The sequence below is a fragment of the Aulostomus chinensis genome, chromosome 18, assembly GCF_037954235.1.
Source record: "Aulostomus chinensis isolate RoL2024-O1b breed Wild chromosome 18, RoL_Achi_v1.0, whole genome shotgun sequence".
Lineage (NCBI taxonomy): Eukaryota > Metazoa > Chordata > Actinopteri > Syngnathiformes > Aulostomidae > Aulostomus > Aulostomus chinensis.
This window is the reverse complement of record NC_141337.1, coordinates 1,652,501-1,674,765: the sequence shown is the minus strand read 5'-3', so window position 1 is coordinate 1,674,765 and position 22,265 is coordinate 1,652,501. Positions and strand designations below refer to the sequence as shown.

General features: G+C 50.2%; 3 protein-coding genes across 7 annotated transcripts in view; all 3 read left to right on the top strand.

Moving 5' to 3' along the window:
* Window positions 1-403: 403 nt before the first annotated feature.
* On the top strand, window positions 404-9,242 carry maza (MYC-associated zinc finger protein a (purine-binding transcription factor)). Its single transcript, XM_086184573.1, has 8 exons — window positions 404-1,478; window positions 2,533-2,683; window positions 2,792-3,183; window positions 3,894-4,150; window positions 4,313-4,376; window positions 4,973-5,144; window positions 6,210-6,657; window positions 8,353-9,242. Exons 1-7 carry the CDS (start codon window positions 1,446-1,448, stop codon window positions 6,533-6,535), a joined length of 1,395 nt encoding a protein of 464 aa, XP_086040699.1. The 5' UTR covers window positions 404-1,445; the 3' UTR covers window positions 6,536-6,657; window positions 8,353-9,242.
* A 179-nt stretch (window positions 9,243-9,421) lies between these two features.
* Window positions 9,422-16,270, top strand: nlk1 (nemo-like kinase, type 1). The gene is made up of 11 exons (XM_086185138.1): window positions 9,422-10,725; window positions 12,171-12,300; window positions 12,386-12,441; window positions 12,787-12,893; window positions 13,617-13,702; window positions 13,791-14,000; window positions 14,581-14,682; window positions 14,998-15,084; window positions 15,188-15,386; window positions 15,506-15,599; window positions 15,744-16,270. Exons 1-11 carry the CDS (start codon window positions 10,418-10,420, stop codon window positions 15,790-15,792), a joined length of 1,428 nt encoding a protein of 475 aa, XP_086041264.1. The 5' UTR covers window positions 9,422-10,417; the 3' UTR covers window positions 15,793-16,270.
* Window positions 16,271-20,384: 4,114 nt separating this feature from the next.
* LOC147244570 (ceramide synthase-like) overlaps window positions 20,385-22,265 on the top strand; it is a 6,405-nt gene continuing 4,524 nt past the window's right edge. Inside the window, exons 1-2 of one of the 5 annotated variants that reach the window (XM_086185771.1) lie at window positions 20,385-20,600; window positions 21,829-21,912. In XM_086185771.1, the coding sequence (XP_086041897.1) occupies window positions 20,482-20,600; window positions 21,829-21,912 (203 nt within the window). In that variant the 5' untranslated portion in view covers window positions 20,385-20,481. Of the gene's footprint in view, window positions 20,601-21,794; window positions 21,913-22,265 lie in introns of all 5 variants that reach the window. The other 4 variants (XM_086185770.1, XM_086185778.1, XM_086185774.1 and 1 more) reach the window with 4 other exon arrangements.

Sequence of the window (22,265 nt, the reverse complement as noted above, 5' to 3'; positions counted from 1 at the left end):
AACCAGACTTTGTCCTCCAAGCTGAATGCAAGCACGAGCCATGCCCACTGAGCTCCAGCCGTCAGAGTAAAAATGATTCAGCTGGAATCAGGCTGTTGGTGCCTTGAAGCGCCACTCGTCAGTCCAGACACTGGCGCCCTGGCTCACGGTTAAGTTGTCACTGATTTTACAATAAATTCAACAAATCTATGAAAGGAGTAGAACAAACAAAACCAGTCAAGACAAATAAATGACCTGTGAATTTCACTGCCTGGTTTTCCTAGTTTACCATCCGAGAATCACTCTTTACTCTTCTAATTAAAACAAAATGCGATCAGCTTTAAAAGCAGACTTAAAAAAAAAACCTGCGTGTTTGTCGTGTTCCGGATTTGAGTGTTTTTATATTAGAAGCTAATGAAGGTCAGGTCAGGTCGTATGAGCCGTAAAGAAGTCAAATGAGAAGCGAGCAAAGATTAAATGTGAGGTTTCGGGGATGGAGTTCGGCGTGCGGTCCCCCGATGGGCGTCATGTGTATCATCCAGCTGTTGCACTTGCGCGCATCGTTACCTTTAAGATGCGAAAGGACGAAGCCTTGTTTTAGCTAAACCCGACACCATTTTAGCCAAGAGTTCGGTGCGTCCACCAAGCAGCGTCCGGGTGGCCGGTCCTGTTTTTAAACGCACCGGCGGATTTTCGTCTGGACCGGGAGGTGGCGGGCGGCGGGGGCTCAACGGCCGAGCCGATGCTGTAAATGTCGGATTCCATTATTTGTCGGGAGACGAGCCGGGGTCCGCGAGGAGGGTGCATTCTCAAAATACTTTCCCTTTAAAGCAGAGAGGGACAGAGGGGGAGAAGAAGCGATAAAAAAAGAAAAGGAAGAAAGCCGGAGAGGGAGGGAGGGCGAGCGGGACACGATTTAAAAAAAAGAGAAAGATGTCATCCCGCGGATTGAAACACCGAGGCGGAGCCACGGGCCGCGGCCGACCAGGAGCGCTCTAGCGCAGGGACGCGCTGTACGCGACGACGAGGCTTGTGACGCGACGCTGCGGCCTTTTCGGAGCTACCGCAAACTAATGACACCTGCGCCGCGGCTGGCGATGATTAGCACCTTTACATCGTTTTCTTCATCTCTATGAACAATTTCTATTTTGCATGCAATTTTAATGACAGTAGACATAAGCAAATTCTATTAAAATGCACCATTAAAGCAAGCACGATCCCAACCATCTTGTCGCATTTACCAACTTCCCTGGTAGCGGCCTGTTCATCAACCCGCAGCAGCACTGATTTCACACACGTCTCGTCCGCTGTTAGGACACATTCACGTTAATCAGGTACAAAGCCGCCGACAGGCCCCACATTCTCGTTTTCATAGCCGCCGTTGAGCGTCTCCTACTCGGCTCCGTCGCCGTTCGTCCGCCCCTGTCTGCTCCCGGGCCCGACAGCCTTCAGCCGGCCGCAGCAGGATGGACACCTCCTGGAGTAACTTCCTCTTTCAGGTGAGTGCTCGCTGCTCCTGCTGCTTTGTTTGGTTTGGAGGAGGAAACGGAGGAGGGGGGGGGTGGCATGTGAGTACGGTGTTTCAGGGGGAGGGGGAGGTCACAGAGGGGTCAGGGTGAACTTGGTTGCCCCCCGCCCCCACCCCCACCTGAAGCCAGGTAACTCGTCTTCTCCTGTTTGCCGTGTTTTTTTTTCTTTTTTGAACTTGAACGTTGAAGTGGCTCCGAGTCGTTTTGCTTTCAACCTCGTCTTTACTGCTCGGTGTGAATCAGTGACTCAAAACAGTCTTTGAATGAGTTGCAGACGTGTGATCCAGATGTTCACCTGTACACACCTGTGTGCACATCGTTGATACCCCCCCCCCCCATACAATGTGACCCTAAATGCTAAAACAATGACATAACTTGGGAGGCAGTTTGCTGGAGCTTTGACATGGATTTGTTGGACTGAAGCCTCCTCCTTGTTGTAGATCATGTGACCCTTATCAATGACATCACAATCACTATAAATATCAATGTAACCACATTGATTCACATCAGTGCCGCACCGGTGCTTCATGTCTCCAATGACAAAAGTCTGTTTTGTTCATTAACAACCAAAAACAAACCACTTTTATAATTACTAGGCCGCCTCCCACAGCAGTGGGCGGGGCCAGAGAGCAGCTGGGTCAGCGCCGGTCCTCCAGTCAAATGTTGACCACTGTCCTTAAACTCTTCCAGTATAAACAAGCCCACATGCGCCAGCAGCAGGTGGGGCGGCGGGTTCAGCCCGCAGTCTGCCTGTGTCGACCCGGCCCGGTTGGGATTGCCTGGGTTGAGTCTTAGAAGCCCGACCTGCTCATCACTCCTCCACAGCAGACCTCCACCAGTAGATCCGCTGGTAATAGTGATCGGACCCGGTGTCGGTTTGGGGTTCCGACAAAATTCACTTGTTGGTTATCAGACTGAGATCCCGGTTCCAGGCTCTGATGAGGGGCAACGCCGACCGTGACCGGAAGCTGTTCTTCATTTCTTGTTCACGTGTCAAAAGGATGTTTTTGTGTCTGTTGAACAGACGCCGCCAAGTCAGAACCAGCCGGAGACGCCTCTGCAGTCCGAGCTGCTGCCAGAGCTGGCCGGCTCTGCCCAGAGCCCCCCCGCTGAGCACATCGTGACGCCGCCGTCCACCGTTGACACCGCTGCTCTGAGTGAGGAGCCGCTACCAGGTGAAGGATCTGTTCGTTGCTGGGGGGGGGGGGCTGCGTTAAGAATCCTCAACTCCGTGATGATGATCTGTGTTGTAATGTCGGTTCTCCCTCCGCTGTGCCTGCCAGTCAAACCCCTCACCAAGCCGAGTCGACCCGCCCACATCTGTGCCACCTGCAACAAGGAGTTCAAGAACAGCTACAACCTGCGGCGGCACCAGTCGGTGCACACAGGCATCAAGATGAAGGACCGTGTGGCCCGTGAGAAGGAGGACGGGGGGAAGGGAGGACGGGTGGAGAAGCACACCGTGCCTCTCTCCCTCCTCCAACTCACCCTGCCCCCCCAGCCACTGCCTCCTCTCCCTGCCCCAGCCGCCCCGGACACCCTCCCCCAGCCCACTCAGCACACCAACCAAGAGAGCCAGTCTGTCTCCGTGTCCATTGCCCCGGCAACTGTAACCATGGCTGCACCTCCTCAACCCATCCAAGCAGCTGTTGTTGTTGTGGGCTCCATGGAGCAGGTGGGTTTGCTGGAGGAGGCGGAGAGCAGCGAGCTGAATGCAGAAGCTACGCGTCGCCGGCAGAACCGCCACCGGCCCGAGTTTCTACCCGCTCATGAAAGTGTGTGACCACACGAGAGCTGCGAGCTCCTTCGAATAACGACATTCATTGATCTTCACACGCCAAAACCAAATTACTCGCTTGTTTTCAAGTCAAAATGAGAGGATAAAAAGATAAAAGCATTTTTTAAAAAGAATCGTTCGTAAAAGTGACAAAGTAAAGATTAAACATCCATCCGTCCATTTTCTACCGCTTATCCTGTTGGGTGGAGCCTATCCCAGCTGACACTGGGTGAGAGGCGGGGTTCACCCTGGACGGGTCACCAGTCCTTGGCAGGGCCATGAGGAGCAAACAGGGGTTCAGTTTCTTGCTCAAGGACTCGTCACTGGAGGAAGTGGGGATTGAACCAGTGACCCTGCAGTTACTAGACGGCTGCTCCACCTCTGAGCCACACCGGCCCAAAGTTTAAACATCCAATTTTTAATAAATAATTGGATCTTTAGTTCCTTGTTGAAAGAAAAAGTCTGTAACTGCAGGGTACGGTTCCATGGAGTCCTTCATGTGCGTACACACGTGTACGTATAGCGAGTACGACCTGCTATGCTAGCCAAGCACCAGCTGTGTAAGTGGGCCGGCTGGACCAATCTAACGCCCCTCTCGTGCGCCACAGAATCCAGCTCCCAGTCCTAATGCCAACACCAACCAGGTGAGGAAGAACCACGCCTGCGAAGCTTGTGGGAAAGCCTTCCGAGATGTCTACCACCTCAACCGCCACCGGCTGTCGCACTCGGACGAGAAGCCGTACTCCTGCCCCATCTGCCAGCAGCGCTTCAAGAGGAAAGACCGGATGAGCTACCACGTCCGCTCGCACCAAGGCGGCGTGGAGAAACCCTACGTCTGTCCTCACTGCGCCAAGGCCTTCTCTCGGTAACAGACGTTGAACCCTCATTGCTCCTCTGCAACATCACGTGTTACACCACTAGGAGGCTCCAGAGTCACGCATGAGCGAATCATTCACACGCAGCTTCAGGTTTCATCAAACCCATCATTTTCATTGATCTGCATTTGTTTTTGTGTGTTCTGTTTTAGGCCGGACCACCTCAACAGTCACGTCCGACAGGTGCACTCTACCGAGAGACCGTTCAAGTGCACGGTAACGTCATCTGTCTGTTTACTGGAGTTCAACTGCTCTGGGTTTGTGAATCATACAGATGATGAAAAAACACTGGATGTTGATGATGATGATGATGGTGGTGGTGGTGGTGGTGACATAGATGTGTTTTTGATGAATATCTAATTAAAACAACAGATCTTTTTACAATATTGGCATCTTGATGAAGTCACATAAATTCAAAGAAACACTCGATCAACTCACTGGCGCCTCTAGTGGAGGATAGTGGTAGTACTGTCATTATTATTATTATTAGCTAAGATGGTGTTAGCTTGTTGAAACTAAAATTACAACACTTCAGCAGCTTTCATTCATGTTTTTTACTTATTGTTCCATCCAATTGAACATTAGCTTTTTGTGGAAGGAATCCTGTAGATGACCACTTCCTGTTGGACTACAGAAATACCTCATCCCTGCCATGCTAGCTTAAAGGGTTAATTTTCAATCAATTATTTGATTTGTTGCAGTTCTGAGAACCACAGGCGCGAAAGCTCGACCACGTCTGTCCTGGTGGTGACATTTGTATCACATGTTCTCTCACTGTCGGCTGTTAACAATGTTCATTTTCTTGTTCTCAGACGTGCACGTCAGCGTTCGCCACGCGGGATCGTCTCCGTGCTCACCTGATTCGCCATGAGGAGAAGGTGCCGTGTCACATCTGTGGGAAGCTGCTGTCGGCTGCCTACATCACTGACCACATGAGGGTCCACAACCAATCACAGCACCACGCCTGCCATCTCTGCAACCGCAGTGAGTCTCAGTTGCACGTTCAGGCCGCCATTTGAGTGATTATGTGGTGTGTGTGATATCAGCAGCGACTCCATATGTCATTACATGGCGTCTGAGAATCTGACTGGCTGAAATCACACACACACTAGACCACCAAAGATTCATCCACCGCCGAAAATATTCCTCAACATTTTTTGATGGTACATTTAGACTTTTGGGAGGAATCCTGAGCGAGCGAGTCAGACGGTGTTTAGACTGGACACATCTTCGACATCTATTATGTCGATGCGACTGCTATTAACAATGATAATGATGGGAATACCCTCAAGTTAGAAAGTAAAATGTAAGTTTGCCAAAGATGGACAATAACGCCTGGACACAGGAAATGCAGTGAGTGGGAAGCCTGGCCAAACCCTGGAATTGAGCGTCAGGTTCCATTCCCTCGGGGGTCACATGACCCTGTAGCGGCTCTGGTCAGCACTGATGTGTGTCTGTTTGTTCGGAGCTCGGTTATCAACTCTACACAGAGGCCATGAAAGCGGGTTGACTCTTCATCTCAGCCACGAATTCATTCTGTTTGAAAAACACCGTCAGTGTCGTCCGAGCTGCCTCCTACCGTAGCGAGTAGCTGAGCTGGAGGAGCGGCCCTCTGACAGCGAGTCAAGCTGCTCCAGAATGAAGCAGAGAGGCGACTCCTCGGGATCGAGCACTTTAGATTTACTGGGTTTCAAAGTGAAATCTGTGTGTGTGCAGGGGGAAGAGAGGTACGAGAAACAAACAAGCCTCTGGCTCTGTGGGTCCCTTTAGACATCCATGGCTGGGCCTCTGTGAGGTGTGACACAACGTGGCGTCTTCAGAACAAATGTCAATGTTGACTCGCTCTCGTTCTCACCCCCCCCCCCCCCCCCCATCGTTCACTGAAATAAATGTGTCTTTGCCAAAATTTTTAAAAAGAACAAATGTTGAAGTGAGGTGACGTTTTAGCTGCTGGACATTTGTCTGATTCCTCACAAGTTTCATCCTTGCGACTGAAGCTCAAACCTGATTGGCTGTCAGACTGAGCTGATGCTGTTTGTGTTGCGGCAGGTTTCACGACGCTCACCTACCTGCGCGTCCACGCTCAGAAGCACCACGGGCAGGAGTGGAAGGAGAGCGGCGGAGCACGGGGGGGCTTCGGCGGGACAGGCGCCGGAGGGATGCTGCTCTGTCAGCTTTGCGGTGTGCAGTGCAAGACGGCCACACAGCTTCAGGGTCACATGGGCACCCACGCCAACCAGGGCGAGTCCGGCCCTGACCCCACGAGTGCGGCCCCTGTGGGCACCACCAGCGTGGCGGTGACCGTGTCCAGTGCGAGCACAGTGGGACTGCTGGTAACTGACTGCTCCAGTATCGCCCCCCAGTCCCACAGCTAGCAGGCTGGGCGGGGCTGGGGGGAGCTGGGGAGGGAGGGTGGGGCCGGGGACGGACGCAGGGGGAGGAACCAGGGTCAAAGACGGAAGACAACATGTGGAGGATGAGACAGCAGCCAGACAAGGTGTGTGTGTGTGTGTGTGTGTGTGTTATAGTATAATACATGCTTGTTTGCTCAGACCAAATGCAAAGTGAATGTTCACCTCATTTTCCCTTTAGCTCAGTTTTGGGATTTTACTTGTAGGATTACTTCCAGATTACTACGATGTATTTGCCTTACTTGTGTAATTAACATGAGTATATACAACTAATCAATCCAATTCCTGGGACAAACAGGAAGCACAGTTGGAAAAAGTCCAAATAAAAGTGGAAGGAGGGAATGGCCTTCACACCAGATTTGCTTTTCTTTTGTTTATGCAAAAACTGTTATTTGCCTGAAAGTTCCCAAAAGACAGTCAGTGTTTATTTATGAATTCTTAAATTCCATTTCATGATTCCATTTGACTTTGATTTCTTTCAAATGAACATGCCATCTTTTCATGTAAGGTTTATGGTTGTCCATCTTCCTCAGAGTCAGACGAGAAGACAGAGCCCCTCCTCCAGGGAGCTGAGACCCAGGCTAGTTAGCTTAGCACAATGACTGGTAGTGGGTGGGAAGTGTTAGCGTAGCTCCGTCTCTGCCTGCATTAATATCAGGAGGGTTGTGTGTAACCTTGGTGATGAATACCAGTTTAACATGAGGAGACGTTGTAGTGGTAGAATCAGACACGTAGCAGGAACTACTTTCCTGACTGGGAGCAGTGATTTGACGCAGCACCTCCAAAGCTCCACTGGAACTTGGGTCAACAGAACCAAACGTTTGTTGAGGACTAGAAGAGCGACTGCTGCTACTGATGATGAGGAGGAGGAGGATTCCTGCTGGACACACCAGCATCCTGGACCTGACCTAGCTGATGCTCACACTTCCCACCCACTACCAGCCATTGGGCTAAGCTAACTAGCCTGGACTTGAGCTAGCTGATGCTAACACTTCCCACCCACTACCAACCATTGGGCTAAGCTAACTAGCCTGGACCTGAACTAGCTGATGCTAACACTTCCTACCCACGACCAACCATTGGGCTAAGCTAACTAGCCTGGACCTGAGCTAGCTGATGCTAACACTTCCACCTACTACCAGCCATTGGGCTAAGCTAACTAGCCTGGACCTGAACTAGCTGATGCTAACACTTCCTACCCACGACCAACCATTGGGCTAAGCTAACTAGCCTGGACCTGACCTAGCTGATGCTAACACTTCCACCTACTACCAGCCATTGGGCTAAGCTAACTAGCCTGGACCTGAACTAGCTGATGCTAACACTTCCTACCCACGACCAACCATTGGGCTAAGCTAACTAGCCTGGACCTGAACTAGCTGATGCTAACACTTCCTACCCACGACCAACCATTGGGCTAAGCTAACTAGCCTGGACCTGAACTAGCTGATGCTAACACTTCCTACCCACGACCAACCATTGGGCTAAGCTAACTAGCCTGGACCTGAGCTAGCTGATGCTAACACTTCCCACCCACGACCAACCATTGGGCTAAGCTAACTAGCCTGGACCTGAGCTAGCTGATGCTAACACTTACCACCCACTACCAGCCATTGGGCTAAGCTAACTTGCCTGGGTCTCTATTTCCTCATCTTTCTCTAAAAGGTGCCATTGTCAGAGCAAACATCAGGACATGTCTGTCTGCATCCTTGGCTCATGGCTCCTGTGTCCTCTGAAATCGCTCACATTTACAGTAACAGTTTTTGTTTTGGGATTTTCAGATTATTGCGAATGACAGCGGATGAAGTCAGGAGAGACGCTTCCATGGAGACCTTCCTTTCTCTTCTAGCTGCTTATAGTTTCAGACGGACTGTCACGTCTTTCCCAACGGGACGCTAGAGACGATGGTTGTTGAGACGAGGACAATGTCTGCCCACTGACAAAGGTCTTTTTATTCAAACGGCTTCGCAGTTCGCTGCTTCTGTCACCATCTTTCACCGTCATAATTTACAACTGGCTTGCACAGCCCCTCGTGATTTTGTAAAGCTGTTGCTGTTTATGATATCGGTGTTTGTTTATTATATGGAAATTGAGGATAACAGCTTTTCTCCACTAATTTATTTCAGAAGTTGTGTCGGAGCAGGGAAACTAACATGACATGAGAACTCCAGTGTCAGATGGGCCATCATGTATATACACTTTTCTATAAAGGCGAACCAGTAACTGTTTGTGTAAATCCCATCAGCATTGAATGTGCATAACTTCTCTGCTTCATATGATCTTTGTTCTTAATCTGGATTCTGATTTGTAACTCTGGAAAAGATGAATTCCCATGTAATTTGTAGCTACCCTGGTGACACATTTTCTGTGGCTGTGCATCTTGATTGTACTTTTAGTGCATAGCGCCTGGTTATTACTACATTAAAGACAGTAAAATGCAGGTTTGGAGTCAACTTGAAAACCTCTTCGTGGCTGGACTGTCCCTGCGGTGGTCGTCTTCATATTACAGATTTTTAGATTTTGGAACTCGTAGAGAAGATTATGCTTTGATACAACAGCAAAAATCTGGCACATTAAATAGGATATTTTTCTTACGATTATTATTTCTATTAAATGTTTGCCTTGTGTTTTTTTTCTCTTTAAAGATGCTTGTAAACACGGAAGCTATAAATAAAACAAGAACATAAATGTTTAAACCAAGTAATTGTTTAAAAATGCTGAAAATCTGATTTTCGTCCGTATTTCACTCTCGATACGTAGCATTTATGTACCGATAACGTTAAAATCCCTGAGAAGCTCCGACGCTAAGTCGGTGTTAGCATTGTTTACAGCATCGACCCTCCCCCACCCGGCTTCAGCAGCTCCTCCTCCTCCTCCTGCAGCTAGCCAGCTAGCTGTAGCTGCCGCCGTAGGGGCGACAAGAAAACTCCGTTTTAACAAGACATCGGACGCGGATTCAGGTCTGGATGTGAGTCCATCCAGAGGAGATCAGCCGCGTTTATGGGAAGATTCGGCGTCGGGTATCAGGAAGCGATGGCCAGCTAGCGAGCAGTGGAAGCTAGCCGAGGCTAGCTGGTCGGCTTGCTAACAATCCCTCTCGGTCCGGGAGTTCCAGCGACGGGCATCATATGTCGGCTTTTTTCGCCGTCTTCAACTTTGTTTTCGGGCCATGCCACTTTTGCTTTAACGAAGCTTGTCGTCAAGGCATAGTACGTGAAGATATCAGGAAAATGCGTTGTTTCTGAAATATGTAGGTCACTGTAGCCGGCCGATGTGAGTTATGTGGGTCAGAGACATCATCGGTTTAACTGCTAGCTAGCTGGAACAGCTGGTTAGCACGTTAGCTAGCGGCGGTGTGAGGCGTTTGGGAAACCATGAACGCATTTACACGCTGATGTTCCTGGTCGCTCCGCGGTGTGGTAACTACCGCCGGGCTCGGTGTTTGTGGACCGGCCACTCGCTCGTGTCTGCTGGCTGCTGGCCGCGGTAACCAGGGGCTGCACAGCCTGGTTAGCAGCCCGCTACAAACAAAGATAACTCTGTCTAAAGTGTTCGACTCCGTTCGGTGCTGCGCCACCGGGAGATTCTCCGTGTCTCAGCGTTTTAAGGGGTTTCAGAAAAGGCTAATTGGGTTATTTCAGTTCCTGCCCGCTATCCCTCTGGTTCTGCGTCGAGCTCGCCTGTTTACACCGGTAACGTTAGACACCATGCTCGGCCGAGTCTTCCTGCAAACACACTGAGGAAACTGACGGGTCATGCGGAGCGCAGAGCCGCGTTCCCTCCGCTTCTAGTCGGCCAGCAGCAGCTCTCACACCCCGCGGACTCTCGGGCGTCGGGGATCTGACGATGGCGTTTCACGGCGCAGGCCGGCAGACGGTTTGTGGTGACTTGTTTTCGGGCTCTGAGTTGGGTCACAAGTATTTCTGTGTCAACTCCTCCTGCGGAGCCCCCTCCACGGGCCTCAGCGCTACGCCGTGCCTGACTGGACCCACCGCCCCAGCGGGGACACCGCGTCACCCCACCGCACTGGGAGGAAGCACCGGCGGCGGAGCTGCAGTGCCTCAACCGTACAGCAACCCGGCCAGCGAGGTGCCAAGCCCCGCAGAGATGGAGCCGGACCGCCCCATCGGCTATGGCGCATTTGGTGTTGTGTGGTAAGAAACCCTCCCTCTGGTTATGTGAGTGTGTGGTGCTGCTGGGACCCTCCGGAGGGTCGGGGGTCCCAGCAAAGGACTATCGAGGGTTAGAGGCATCGGCTCAAGTGGTCAGAACGCATCTGCGGGCTCAAAGAATCCAGATGCAACACACAACACACCAAGTTCTAAGACACGCACACACACACACACACACACACACACACACCAGCCTGGGAGCAGAGTGATTCAGTGCAGATACACCAGTTTGTTCAAATGATGACGCTGAAACATGAACGTGAGGTTTGTGGTGTCAGGTGCTGGCCGGTGCCGGTGAGGCTCAGAACCGGCTGTCTTCTGGTGTGTTGGATGCTTTCATCACTGATCAGCATTTACAGCACGTTAACGTGAGCGCGACCGTGAGCTAAAACACAGGAACAGCAGGTTTGATTCGGGTTTGGGCTGCTAATCCTGATGAGTTGGAGTGATCTAATCATGTGAGTTCACCCTTCAACCCCAATCCGTCTCTGGGTGCCTCTTACTCCTGTCACATGTTTCCCGACTGTGTGTCAATGTTCAGGTCAATCCAAAGTCCTGCGTCTCCATGGCAACAAGCCAGTGCTCAATAGATGTACGGAGAACGCCAGCGTGCCCCCGGAGCAGCGGAACCCAACAGTTGTGGTTAGAGGAGAGAGACGCCGAGTGTCAGGATACAGGGATTCTGCAGTAATCAATAAATCACAAGGCAGTTCATCTGGCGTGTCGTGATGCTCGTGGAAGTGAAGAAGAAAAACCTGTAAAATGCAGGGATTTGGCAGGTATACTGACTCGAGACGTTCATTTTAAGAAAAACTGACAATGAGTCGAAAATCAATTCTGTGAAAGTGCAGATGCAAGGTTGTGTTCCACCTGCTGGAGTCAGAGGGTCTGTGTCCCTGGTCGGACCTCAGGACTCGTCTCTGGATATCAGCAGGCCTCGAGTGTCCCCCCTGTCTCATAGTGAACCATTGATGCGGGTCTATCGGGTTCGTCTCCTCCTGCCGCTGTGGCACACACACACACACACACACGTGACCTCGTGTTGGTTGTGTGAACACTGCCCTCAGTTGACGTCACCATGGCGCTCAGACACCAGCTGGTTGAAGCGAACGCCAGTAGAATGAAGCAGTTTTGATGGAACCTGGTTAGCTTCGTTTCACACGCGTGTGTCATGACTGGGATTTGTTCAGCAAACTTGACTTCATGCTGAGTTGCGTTTTTACAGCTTTTGACAAATCCGTGCTTTGATTTTGATTTTTTAACCAACTCACTGGTGGGGTCAGAGGTCACCCGGGTCAGCTTAGATTTTCCTATCCTTCACAAGTCTTTTTGTTGTTGGCAAGTTTAAGGCGAATTGTCCTGAGACTCGTGCTGTGACGTGGCATCGTATCAGTAACACTGACAGGATGTGATGTCGTCTGTTGCAGGTCGGTCACAGACCCGCGGGACGGTCGGAAGGTGGCTTTGAAGAAGATGCCCAATGTCTTCCAGAACCTGGTGTCCTGTAAGAGGGTGTTCCGAGAGCTGAGGATGCTGTGCTTCTTCAAACACGACAACGTAAGGCCCCGACACAGTGGCGTTTCAATGTGTCACGTGACATCTTACAGATGGCCGCCTGTTCATAGTTTTGTCTTTCCTGCAGGTGCTGTCAGCTTTGGACATTCTACAGCCGCCACAGATCGATTGTTTCGAAGAGATGTATCCTTTCACACACCAGCTCACGTGTTTGCTGCCATGCCCCGCCCCCTCGCTCTCCTCACGCGTGTCCCAGTTTCTCCACATTAATCGTCCTCCATTTGTTCCCTTAATTTAGCCGCTGGTCTCCGTTCTAAAAGCAGCTGGTGGCTGCAGTCGTGAGTCTGGCCGCTGCTGAATGTTCTCTTCGTCATGTTGACACTGTTGTTGAGTAACTGGCCTCCTCAGCCGACAGACGAGACCTGCGCTCCGTGATGTGGTGTGTCGGTGTAGGCGGAGGTCGGCGCGCGCGCGCGCGTGTGTGTGAGTGAGCAGCGAGCTTTTCCTTGACAGCAAACCGCCCCGCAGCTACGTGATCACGGAGCTGATGCAGAGCGACCTCCACAAAGTGATCGTGTCTCCGCAGCCTCTCACCACCGACCACATCAAGGTCTTCCTCTACCAGATCCTCCGAGGTGAGTCCGGAGCACAAGATGGCGGAACTGCTAGTGTAGAGGGCTTCAGAGGGAAAGATGGTGGCTACAAGGTACACAGTCTTCCCCAGCTTCGCTGTTGTGAGGATGTAACTCCCCTCAATTTAATTTGTAGCCAGAAATATGTCATTCCCACTGTTTGATGAAGTCGTGGGGACAAGTTTTATCTGGTGGCCTCTAAATAACTAAGTTGCTAGAATAAGTTGTATCTTGTGGTCAGAACATGTTGTTGTTTTTCCTCTATTTGGCCCCTCCGGCGCTCCGTAGCGCTCCTACAGAAATCCCTGGAATGATAGTTGTTACCAGAACAAAACTTCCTCCGTACTTTAATCTGAAACTAAAATCATAACAACACAGAATGTGCTTGGCTCAGCAGAAACATGGACTCCTCCGTCTGTACCTGCTGCGTCTCCCCGGTGATGGAAGTTAACGAGTTCCAAATTTGAAGAGAGAATCCTGAAGCTACCACTAAAGACTAGTTTCATTATCCGTTCATCTGCAGTTCGTTCTTCAAATTAGCCGTTAGTTGTTTATGAAATGTCAGATTTCTTGTATTTCCACTTCCCAGCACTGGGAAATATTCACCGAGAGCTCTGAATATCAGAGCATTTGTTGGTCATGGTCGTCAGCTGGAGGTCGTTGCCAGCAGCCTCTTCCTCGCCGTCGTAAACGCGTGACAGTGATTCTCTGTCCGTTGTTCCTTAGGTTTGAAGTACCTGCACTCAGCTGGGATTCTGCACCGCGACATCAAACCCGGGAACCTGCTGGTCAACAGCAACTGCTTGCTCAAGGTGAGGCGACGGGGCGACGACCACAGCAGCCTCCCGACGTGTACCCTCCATGCCCTCAACGCCCTCGCTTTGTCTCATCTCTGGTTAGATTTGTGATTTCGGGTTGGCGCGAGTGGAGGAGCCAGACCCGTCGCGTCACATGACCCAGGAGGTGGTGACGCAATACTACCGAGCTCCCGAGGTTCTGATGGGCTGCCGACACTACGGCTCGGCCATCGACGTCTGGTCTGTGGGCTGCATCTTCGCTGAGCTACTGGGACGCCGCATCCTTTTCCAGGCTCAGAGCCCCATTCAGCAGGTGAGACGTCACCTCGTCTGCTGGCTCCACCATCAGTTTCTGATTCCCATTAGTGGTTACCAAGGCGACGGCAACACAGTTATTAATATCGCACTCATTAAGGTTTTATGAGTCTTAACCTGGGTTGCTAACAAGAGTCTGAAGGAGCTTACAGAGGTCGTGGAGGTCTTTAAAGGTCACCAGGGGAAACACAAGACGCCTGAAGCTTAGTGGTGGTGACCTTGAAGTCATGTGACTCTGGTGTAGCTCCTTCATAGGCTATTCCAGCATCATCAGAGTGGCTCATCCAGGTGTGTGTGTGTGTGCGTGAACCTGATATTTTTTTGGCATCCGCTACATAAATTGTAAAATATCTGACATCACAAAAAAAGGAAAAAAAAAATCAATATCATGCACACAGCGTGAGTATAAATATCCAGCGCAGGGGGGATGTTAGCGTAGCTGCTAACAACAAGCTAGCGTCAGAATGTGCTGGTTTCAGTCGGACCTGCTCCGGTGCCCCTCTGACTGCAGCCACCAGTGGAATCTCCCTGTGTGAGCTGAAGGTCTAAGGTGGCGTCTCCTCCTCTTCCTCCTCCAGCTGGATCTGATCACTGACCTGCTGGGAACGCCACCTCTGTCCGCCCTGGCGTCGGCCTGCGAGGGAGCCAGAGCCCACATCCTGAGGGGGCCGCACAAACCAGTACGTGACTGTGTGTTCCTCCAACAACAAACACGCTTCACCAACATCTCCCACAGACACGCACGCCGCCGTGATGCTCTCTGGGGTTACTTAAGTTAACTCTCATATTCATATTCAGCAAAGTTTTCTCCCCAATTTTTTTATCTGCAGAACAAATCCTGATTAGCTTCAACTTTGAACAACACTTCACAGTTAAATTCTTATATTTATTGAAGTATTTATATTCTCTTTGAGAGTAAATCTGAGTGTCTACAGGGTACTGAGGTACACACTGATGTTAGAGTTTAAGGGGTTAACGTGTCTCCTGGTCCGCAGCCGTCGCTGTCGGTGCTCTACATGCTGTCGGACGGCGCCACTCACGAGGCGGTGCACCTGCTCTGTCGGATGCTGGTCTTTGATCCGGTCAGTTTTGGCTCTCGCGTGTGTTGATGTTCATGTCTCACGGCTTCAGCTGAGTAAACAAATCTTAGGGTCACGTGACTCCTCCTCATCTCTTCACTTGCAGACAAAGCGGATTTCTGGCAGCGACGCGCTCTCCCACCCGTACCTGGACGAAGGGCGCCTGCGCTACCACACCTGCATGTGCCAGTGCTGCTACTCTGTTCCCAGCGGACGAGTTTACACCCGTGACTTTGAGCCGGTAGCCGAGCGGCCGTTCAGCCACAGCTATGAGAACAGCCTGCTGTCCGTGTGGCAGGGCAAAGGTACGTGCAACTCCAGTGTAGAGAGGAAGTTGAACTCGTGTCACTTCCTTTATGTAGAAACGTCTGAGTTTACCAAACGTGTGTCGATAACGTCGGTTCTTTTCCTGGCCAAATGTCAGAGTTGATCCATCGCTTCATCACGGAGCACCAGCAGGGCAAACGAGTGCCGCTGTGCATCAACCCGCAGAGCGCTGCCTTCAAGACCTTCATCAGGTGGTTACATTACCCATCGTGCAACTTCACTCAGGCAGTGAGAACTGTGTTAGAGGCTAAGGTAGCCGCCCTGACTCAGCGATGTGAGCGGGGCGGGTGCAGACGCGGCTCCTCTAACTGGCCGCCGTGTGCTCGTGTCCTCAGGTCGACCGCCTGGCACTCATCCAAGGTGTCCAGGAAGGAGGAGAGATGAACGCTCCTCCTCTCCGTATCGAGGAGCGACGACGGCAGGATGGATTTCATCGGCATATGAAAACATTTTGGGTCTTTATTTTTGTTTAATTTTTGGATCATGGCGAGGTGCGGCAAGGAAACATGGCTGATCCACCTGAGACGTCGCCCCCCCCCCCCCCACACACACACACACACACACACACACACACACACCTGTTTACCCCAAATCGACAAACTACTGCTTCACTCTTGAAGACTCGGCCAGCTGATGCTCGCGGCGTTTTCGGTGCTGATTTTAAGAAATGCTGCTGAAGTGTTTGAGGAACGTTGAGGACGTCGGTACTTGTTTGGATTTTCAGAGACGTTGGTAGGACGAGTTTGGCTAGTTTGGTAGACGTGTTGCTTCGCTGACATTTGAAGTCATTCCAGCTCTGTGCAATATGGTTGAGTTAAAAAAAAAAAAAAAAAAAAAAAACCTCACCGGGGGGACGCCGCCACTCACACTGTGAGGACGCACAGCTTCACCATTAACCGCCGCCAAGGTTTCCTTTTTCATTCTAACTGTATTTGAACTCATCATTCACTGTGCTCCCGCCGCGAGCGTGCGCCACGCCTGCGGCGTAAATAATGCAATTTAACAGATGTAGCAGGTTAAGTGGCGGAAACGGGGCGGCAACTCCGTTAGTTTGTTGCTCCCAGCAGCTTGTTCCTCGACGGGGAATCGGTTTGAAATCTAGGGCCGGCAGGAGAGGATGCTGGGAAATATGAGCATTTGATCCGAACACGCTTTCATTCCTCAATTTTAAAGACGTCACATGACCACAGAAGAGTTTTATTTGGACGGCGGTGAGGCGTGCAGCGCGTTCACTTGTCAACGATGGCGTTCTGATGATGGGAAGATGCCAAAACATAGACATTCGGCAGCTTTTTGTTTTCTTGAAGTTTCCTTCCTGAGTTGTGTTCTTCCCCGAGTGTTTGTGTGTTCCTGCCACCATCCTCGACCTCCACGCCAGCCGTAAGGAGGCGTGGCAACGGCGTTTTTATTTAATTTATTGCGTGACTGTTGAAGAGTGTATCTGTTCTTGTTGGAAGCGTCTCGATTACCTCGGAACGCTAGAAAAACGAAAATAGAACCGCGTAAGTGTGTGTCTGTAACCCTCCGGTCTTGTACTGCAACTTTTATGGTCATTCCTCCCGATTGTTGAACCCCCCGCTCGCACCTCGTCTCCTCCGCCGCAGGTTTGGAGAGGACGGATGTCGTCGGGGAAATGCTGCTGTTTTTCTTGAGTTAGTTTTTTGTTGCTGTTCCATCGAAGGCTCAGGTGTTCCGCTGGAGACGAGGAATCGTACAACGCCGCATCAGGATGCTTCAGTATTGATCCTGCTTTGATCAGGATGATGACAATGATGCGATCAGTATGCGAACGTATCAGGACGTCAGCGACCACGAACTGCTTCTGACGTCAGAAGGACTCGGCGTGTCACGGGTGAGTCGGCGGCTGTTGTGAAGATCCAAAGGTGACGTCCCACGGAGCCACACTGACTCTCCCACACGTTCCGCCCCTGAGAATCTGCCCTCCACTTCCTGCTTCACTTCAGGCCTGCAGGGGAACCTGCAGCTGATTGGGTTCACAACTGAGAACTTTTTACTCCTTTGATTTGTGTAACCAACATCAGAGGAACCTTGAGAAACTGTCTGTTCACCGGACGGGCGACAAATGGGAGGAGAAACTATGGGAGGAACCCAGCGGCTCTCTTCCTCCGCCAAGGGGGCTTTGATCCCTGGCTGCAGTCTGGAAGGTTCCTCAGTGGCTCTTGGGTCAGGTTTTCCCTTTAATCTGTCGCCCGTCTGCAGACGTCGGTGAAGAGTGAAACCTCTGACGGCGATCGACGGTGTTGTCAGCGAGAAAAGTTCTGATAGCTGTCGGCGCTCAAAGTTCCAGTGAGTTAGTTGAGGATGACGATGCGGGCGTTGGTTTATCAGCTGACTGACGTTCCCTGTCACCAACGTCTGCAGCGGCTCGTCTCTGCAGGCTGAAGTGAAGCATCAAGAGTTCATGAACTGAAGTTCTGCAGGTGCAGAGACGAGTCCAACTGTCAGTGTGGTTCTTTGGCACCTTTGCTGACTTCATACGCAGGCCTCTGGCACCAGGTTCCAGGTGTCCCCTGGTTCCAGGCGTCCTCTGGCACCAGGTTCCGGGCAGATCTGTTGTGACTGCAGGGACTTTGCCAGGAACCTTGTTTAGGATCTCAGGAACTTCTCACGAAGGGTCAGCCAGTGCCAACAGCGGTGGACGCTCTGCTCAGAGCGACGCTGCAGACGGCGGTCAGACATTGAGTTTGTCCTCTAACACGGCCCACCGCTGCTGCCACCGCCGCTTTTCATCCTTGCTTGATTTTATTTGAGATTCAGTGGAACGCCACTGATGGAACCTCCTGGTCGAGTTCCTGCCGCTCCTCACCTCCTGTTTGAAGCTTGACAAGCTGCACTCAGTGTTTTTTTTTAGTTGTACACCACCTGAACCTCCAGCAGGCGGAGCCGCCACCCCCCGGGACCCAGGGGTCCGCCCCTCACTGGTGTCTGGTGACTCTTGTTAACCCTGAAACCTCAGCTCCTGGTCCAGGAGAACCCCGACTTGTAAATCTGCATGTGAATATTTGGGATCATGTGGAGCGTTTGGGTTTGAATGCTGTGCAATGAGTTTGTCATCAACCACGCAAACGTACATTTTGTGGTAATTTTATTTAATTCATCTTAGGAAGTGGTTTTATTAGAGTTTTATTTGTTGTGATCTAATTAGATTTTTACGAGAGCCGGCGGTGGGAGAACGTTTCTGTTGGAGCTGCGACTGCCGGCGATCCTCTCTGACCTCGACTGGCGTGGGATCGTTGTGATCGTTAGAAGCGCCGACGCGGGGGCTCAGATTTAAAGACCTTTTTTTTAATGTTTCTTTGTGCATTTACGATTTCAACATGAAGATTGACGGGTTTTGTTTGAATTGGCTTCTTTTGCTCGGGAGGTCTCTCCTTGTATGTTCTCAACGTTCTCGCCGTGTTTTCTCTCCCGATTTTGTGACTTCAAGGGTTTGTTTTTTTTCCTTGTAAATTAACTCCAAAGCTTCTTCCTCCCGTGGCGCCGTCACCAGCCGACAGTCGCAGCTCCAACTGTGATGATTGTTCCCTAGAGGTCGTTGAGCTGCTGGTGTAAGCGACTTGGTTTATTCCTCCGACGACTCGCCCTGAAACAACTTTCTTGTTTTGTTTTTTGAATGCGTGTGGAACCACGGAGGTTTAACTGTTGTTCCATCTTTCAGGTTCTAGAGCGTGAAAATGAGTTGTTCAGCTCATGGAAACCTCACGAGGGGCGTCTGAAAAGATCCCACCTTGAAAATCAGCAAATCAACGTCTTTTCCTTCTGTGGTTTCTACTTTTGCCCTGAAACCAACACATTGCTCCTCCGGACCGTCGCGGCGTTCAGCTTAGGAACCAATCAGTGGTCGCTGATTAGAGGAGCAAATCAGCTGCTTTAGGGAACCGAGAATCCCACGTTCTCCCCTCCGGACGTTGCTTTTCTTTTCCTCGTTGTGTTCGTGGAGCTCCCTCCAGGCTAGGAACCCTTCTGAATCTCGGTGGCCACCCACCTCAGCTCTCGTTTTGCCGGTAAATGTCGACGTGGAGCGGCGTGGCGGGCGGACGGTCAGTCATCCATAGACGTTAGACGCGTTTTCTTCTATGAAAAGAAACTTGATGTGTTTATTATTATGAATATGAAACTAATGTTTTAAACTGTTTTGTCTTCGTTTTAGCAACAAAAAGAAGTTTTGTTTGTTTTTTGACTTGTTCCCAACAAATACTTGAATTTCTTAAAAAAAAAATGTTTAGAGTTAAAGTAGTGAATGATGAATAAATAAATGGACACTGGATAATACTCTTGCTCCGCCCTCTTCTGTCCTGCAGGAATAACCATCAGTAACTCCTGAAGCTCAGTTCAGCTTCCATGCACTTTTCTTTACTTGTTGTCCAAATTGTAGTTTTTACTAGATGCCACAGTGTGGCGCCGTTAAAGCAGTGTCAGCCTGACATACTGGAATTTAAAAGCCTAAAAGTGGACAGTTTAATGAATTTTTGAGCACTCGCACAGTGAAAGTGACGATGATGACGATGATTTTGAAAGCATGTTTAGCGTCAAAGAGTTTGACTGATTAAAGTTTTCCTTTTTAACGAGTTTAAAATCAAGTCTATCAAGCCTGTTGAAGGACTGATAGCAAATATCATTATCATAAATAAGGAAATGAAACATTGTATGATCGTGAACATCCATCGGCCAAACCTGTCAGACCAAACTGAGGGTTAAAAAGGCCAAAAGTCATTTCCTGGATTAGCAGGTTCTTCACCGCGCTGGGACCAAATTTCTTTGTTTCTCTTTTTATGTAAAAAAACAACAAAACAAAAACAGACTGCGTGGATGAGAACCATACTTCAACTCAGAAAGCTGCTTTCTGATTGGCTGCCTGATGCGTCCTGATCCTCCAGTCAAACTCAACACCACGCCTCTCCTGACAGGTGGCTGCAGGAGGCTCCACCCACCTGATCCTGTCCTCAGAGCTTCAGACACTCTTAAACACACACACACACACACACACACACACACGCACACATACATATACATACATGCATACACACACAAGCCTCTCACACACTCCCAGACATGTTGTCCCTCACGGCTGCTGGCTGCATCTTCTTCCCGGGTCTCTTCCTGCTCTCCAAACACACTCTGACACACGTGATGGGATGGAGAGAGGGGGACGCTGCTGTCGTATCCACACGGTGAGACACACACACACACACAGATTTACTTAAATCTGAATGTCTCAACAAAAACATTTCTCCTGTGTTAATGGTGGACAGTAACTGAACAGAATTACTTGTTCAGGTTTCTTCTGTGACTTTTATCACATGAAGACACAAAAATGTCTTTGAGCACATTTGCTTCAAATTACTGGACTACAAAGTTTTAGTTTTTCAGCAGACAACCTGAATTTTGAATGTTCAAAAACTCTATGATTTAAGACAAAAACAAACGTTTAAAAATGAGGAGCTGATGAGCTCATGCTGTCTCGTCAGTGTCCTTCATCGTCTCTGAGTTGAGTTAATTATCCTTATTGTTACAGCTGTCAGACAATATTAGAACCAAACCTCCACACTGAAGACAATAAACACAAAAAAGAATCATGTCACAGACTGAGTCTAATCCAGCAGCAGGAGAACAATGAAGTAGGACTGACTGACGAAGTCCGACTTTTAGAGAAAGTCTCTTACTATCCATCGTCCCCAGAGACAGACAAGAAGATGGAAGCCCTTCCCTGGGAGCTGAGACTCAGGCTAGTTAGCTTAGCACAATGACTGGTAGTGGGTGGGAAGTGTTAGCGTAGCTGCGTCTCTGCCTGCATTAATATCAGGAGGGTTGTGGTAACCTTGGTGATGAATACCAGTTTAACATGAGGAGACGTTGTAGTGGTAGAATCAGACACGTAGCCGGAACTACTTTCCTGACTGGGCGCAGTGATTTGACGCAGCACCTCCAAAGCTCCACTGGAACTTGGGTCAACAGAACCAAAGGTTTGTTGAGGACTAGAAGAGCGACTGCTGCTACTGATGATGATGAGGAGGAGGAGGATTCCTGCTGGACACACCAGCATCCTGGACCTGAGCTAGCTGATGCTAACACTTCCCACCCACTACCAGCCATTGGGCTAAGCTAACTAGCCTGGACCTGAGCTAGCTGATGCTAACACTTCCCACCCACTACCAGCCATTGGGCTAAGCTAACTAGCCTGGACCTGAGCTAGCTGATGCTAACACTTCCCACCCACTACCAGCCATTGGGCTAAGCTAACTAGCATGGACCTGAGCTAGCTGATGCTAACACTTCCCACCCACTACCAGCCATTGGGCTACACTAACTAGCCTGGATAATAAGAGACTCTCTTTAAAAGTTGGTGTGTTCCTCCACATGATCAGTCTTCATCTCAGATGTCCCCCTCCGTCCCCTCAGCGTGGTCTCCTCCATCCAGGCAATCATGGCCTCGTCAGCCGGATGCATCATCGCTTCGTCCTGCAGTGACATCATGGAGGACAAGTAAGAACTTTTATACTTTCTCTTACTGTTATTGAAGCTGTCTCTGTTTCATGCTGGGATCTTAACATTGGCGTTTGTCTCACGATGAAGAGACGAGGACCAACTGTTCTTGAACAATTACTGAAGCGACTTGAGGGACACAATGAAGCGCAGATCTCCGGCAGCAACACGATAGAGAACCTTATCTACTCTGAAATCTGCATCCAAATCTAGAAGTTTCCATCTGTGCTGAAGTTCCAGCCCCCAGACAGACGTTCAGATGTGACCGTCATCTAGAACCTTCCAGCTGGTCGCCTGTTAGAGACAGTTCAGTCTAAGTTAATGCCAGTTTCTTCCTGACGTCATGCTGGTGA

Bases quoted from the DNA above. Each gene is read 5' to 3' on its own strand.
- maza (XM_086184573.1), top strand. From the start codon at position 1,446: ATGGACACCTCCTGGAGTAACTTCCTCTTTCAG. The intron at 2,684-2,791 runs GTGAAGGATCTG...TGTGCCTGCCAG, and splicing joins GAGTGAGGAGCCGCTACCAG to TCAAACCCCTCACCAAGCCG. The intron at 3,184-3,893 runs GTGGGTTTGCTG...CGTGCGCCACAG, and splicing joins TTGTGGGCTCCATGGAGCAG to AATCCAGCTCCCAGTCCTAA.
- nlk1 (XM_086185138.1), top strand. From the start codon at position 10,418: ATGGCGTTTCACGGCGCAGGCCGGCAGACGGTTTGTGGTGACTTGTTT. The intron at 13,703-13,790 runs GTGAGGCGACGG...ATCTCTGGTTAG, and splicing joins ACAGCAACTGCTTGCTCAAG to ATTTGTGATTTCGGGTTGGC. The intron at 15,387-15,505 runs GTACGTGCAACT...GCCAAATGTCAG, and splicing joins GTCCGTGTGGCAGGGCAAAG to AGTTGATCCATCGCTTCATC.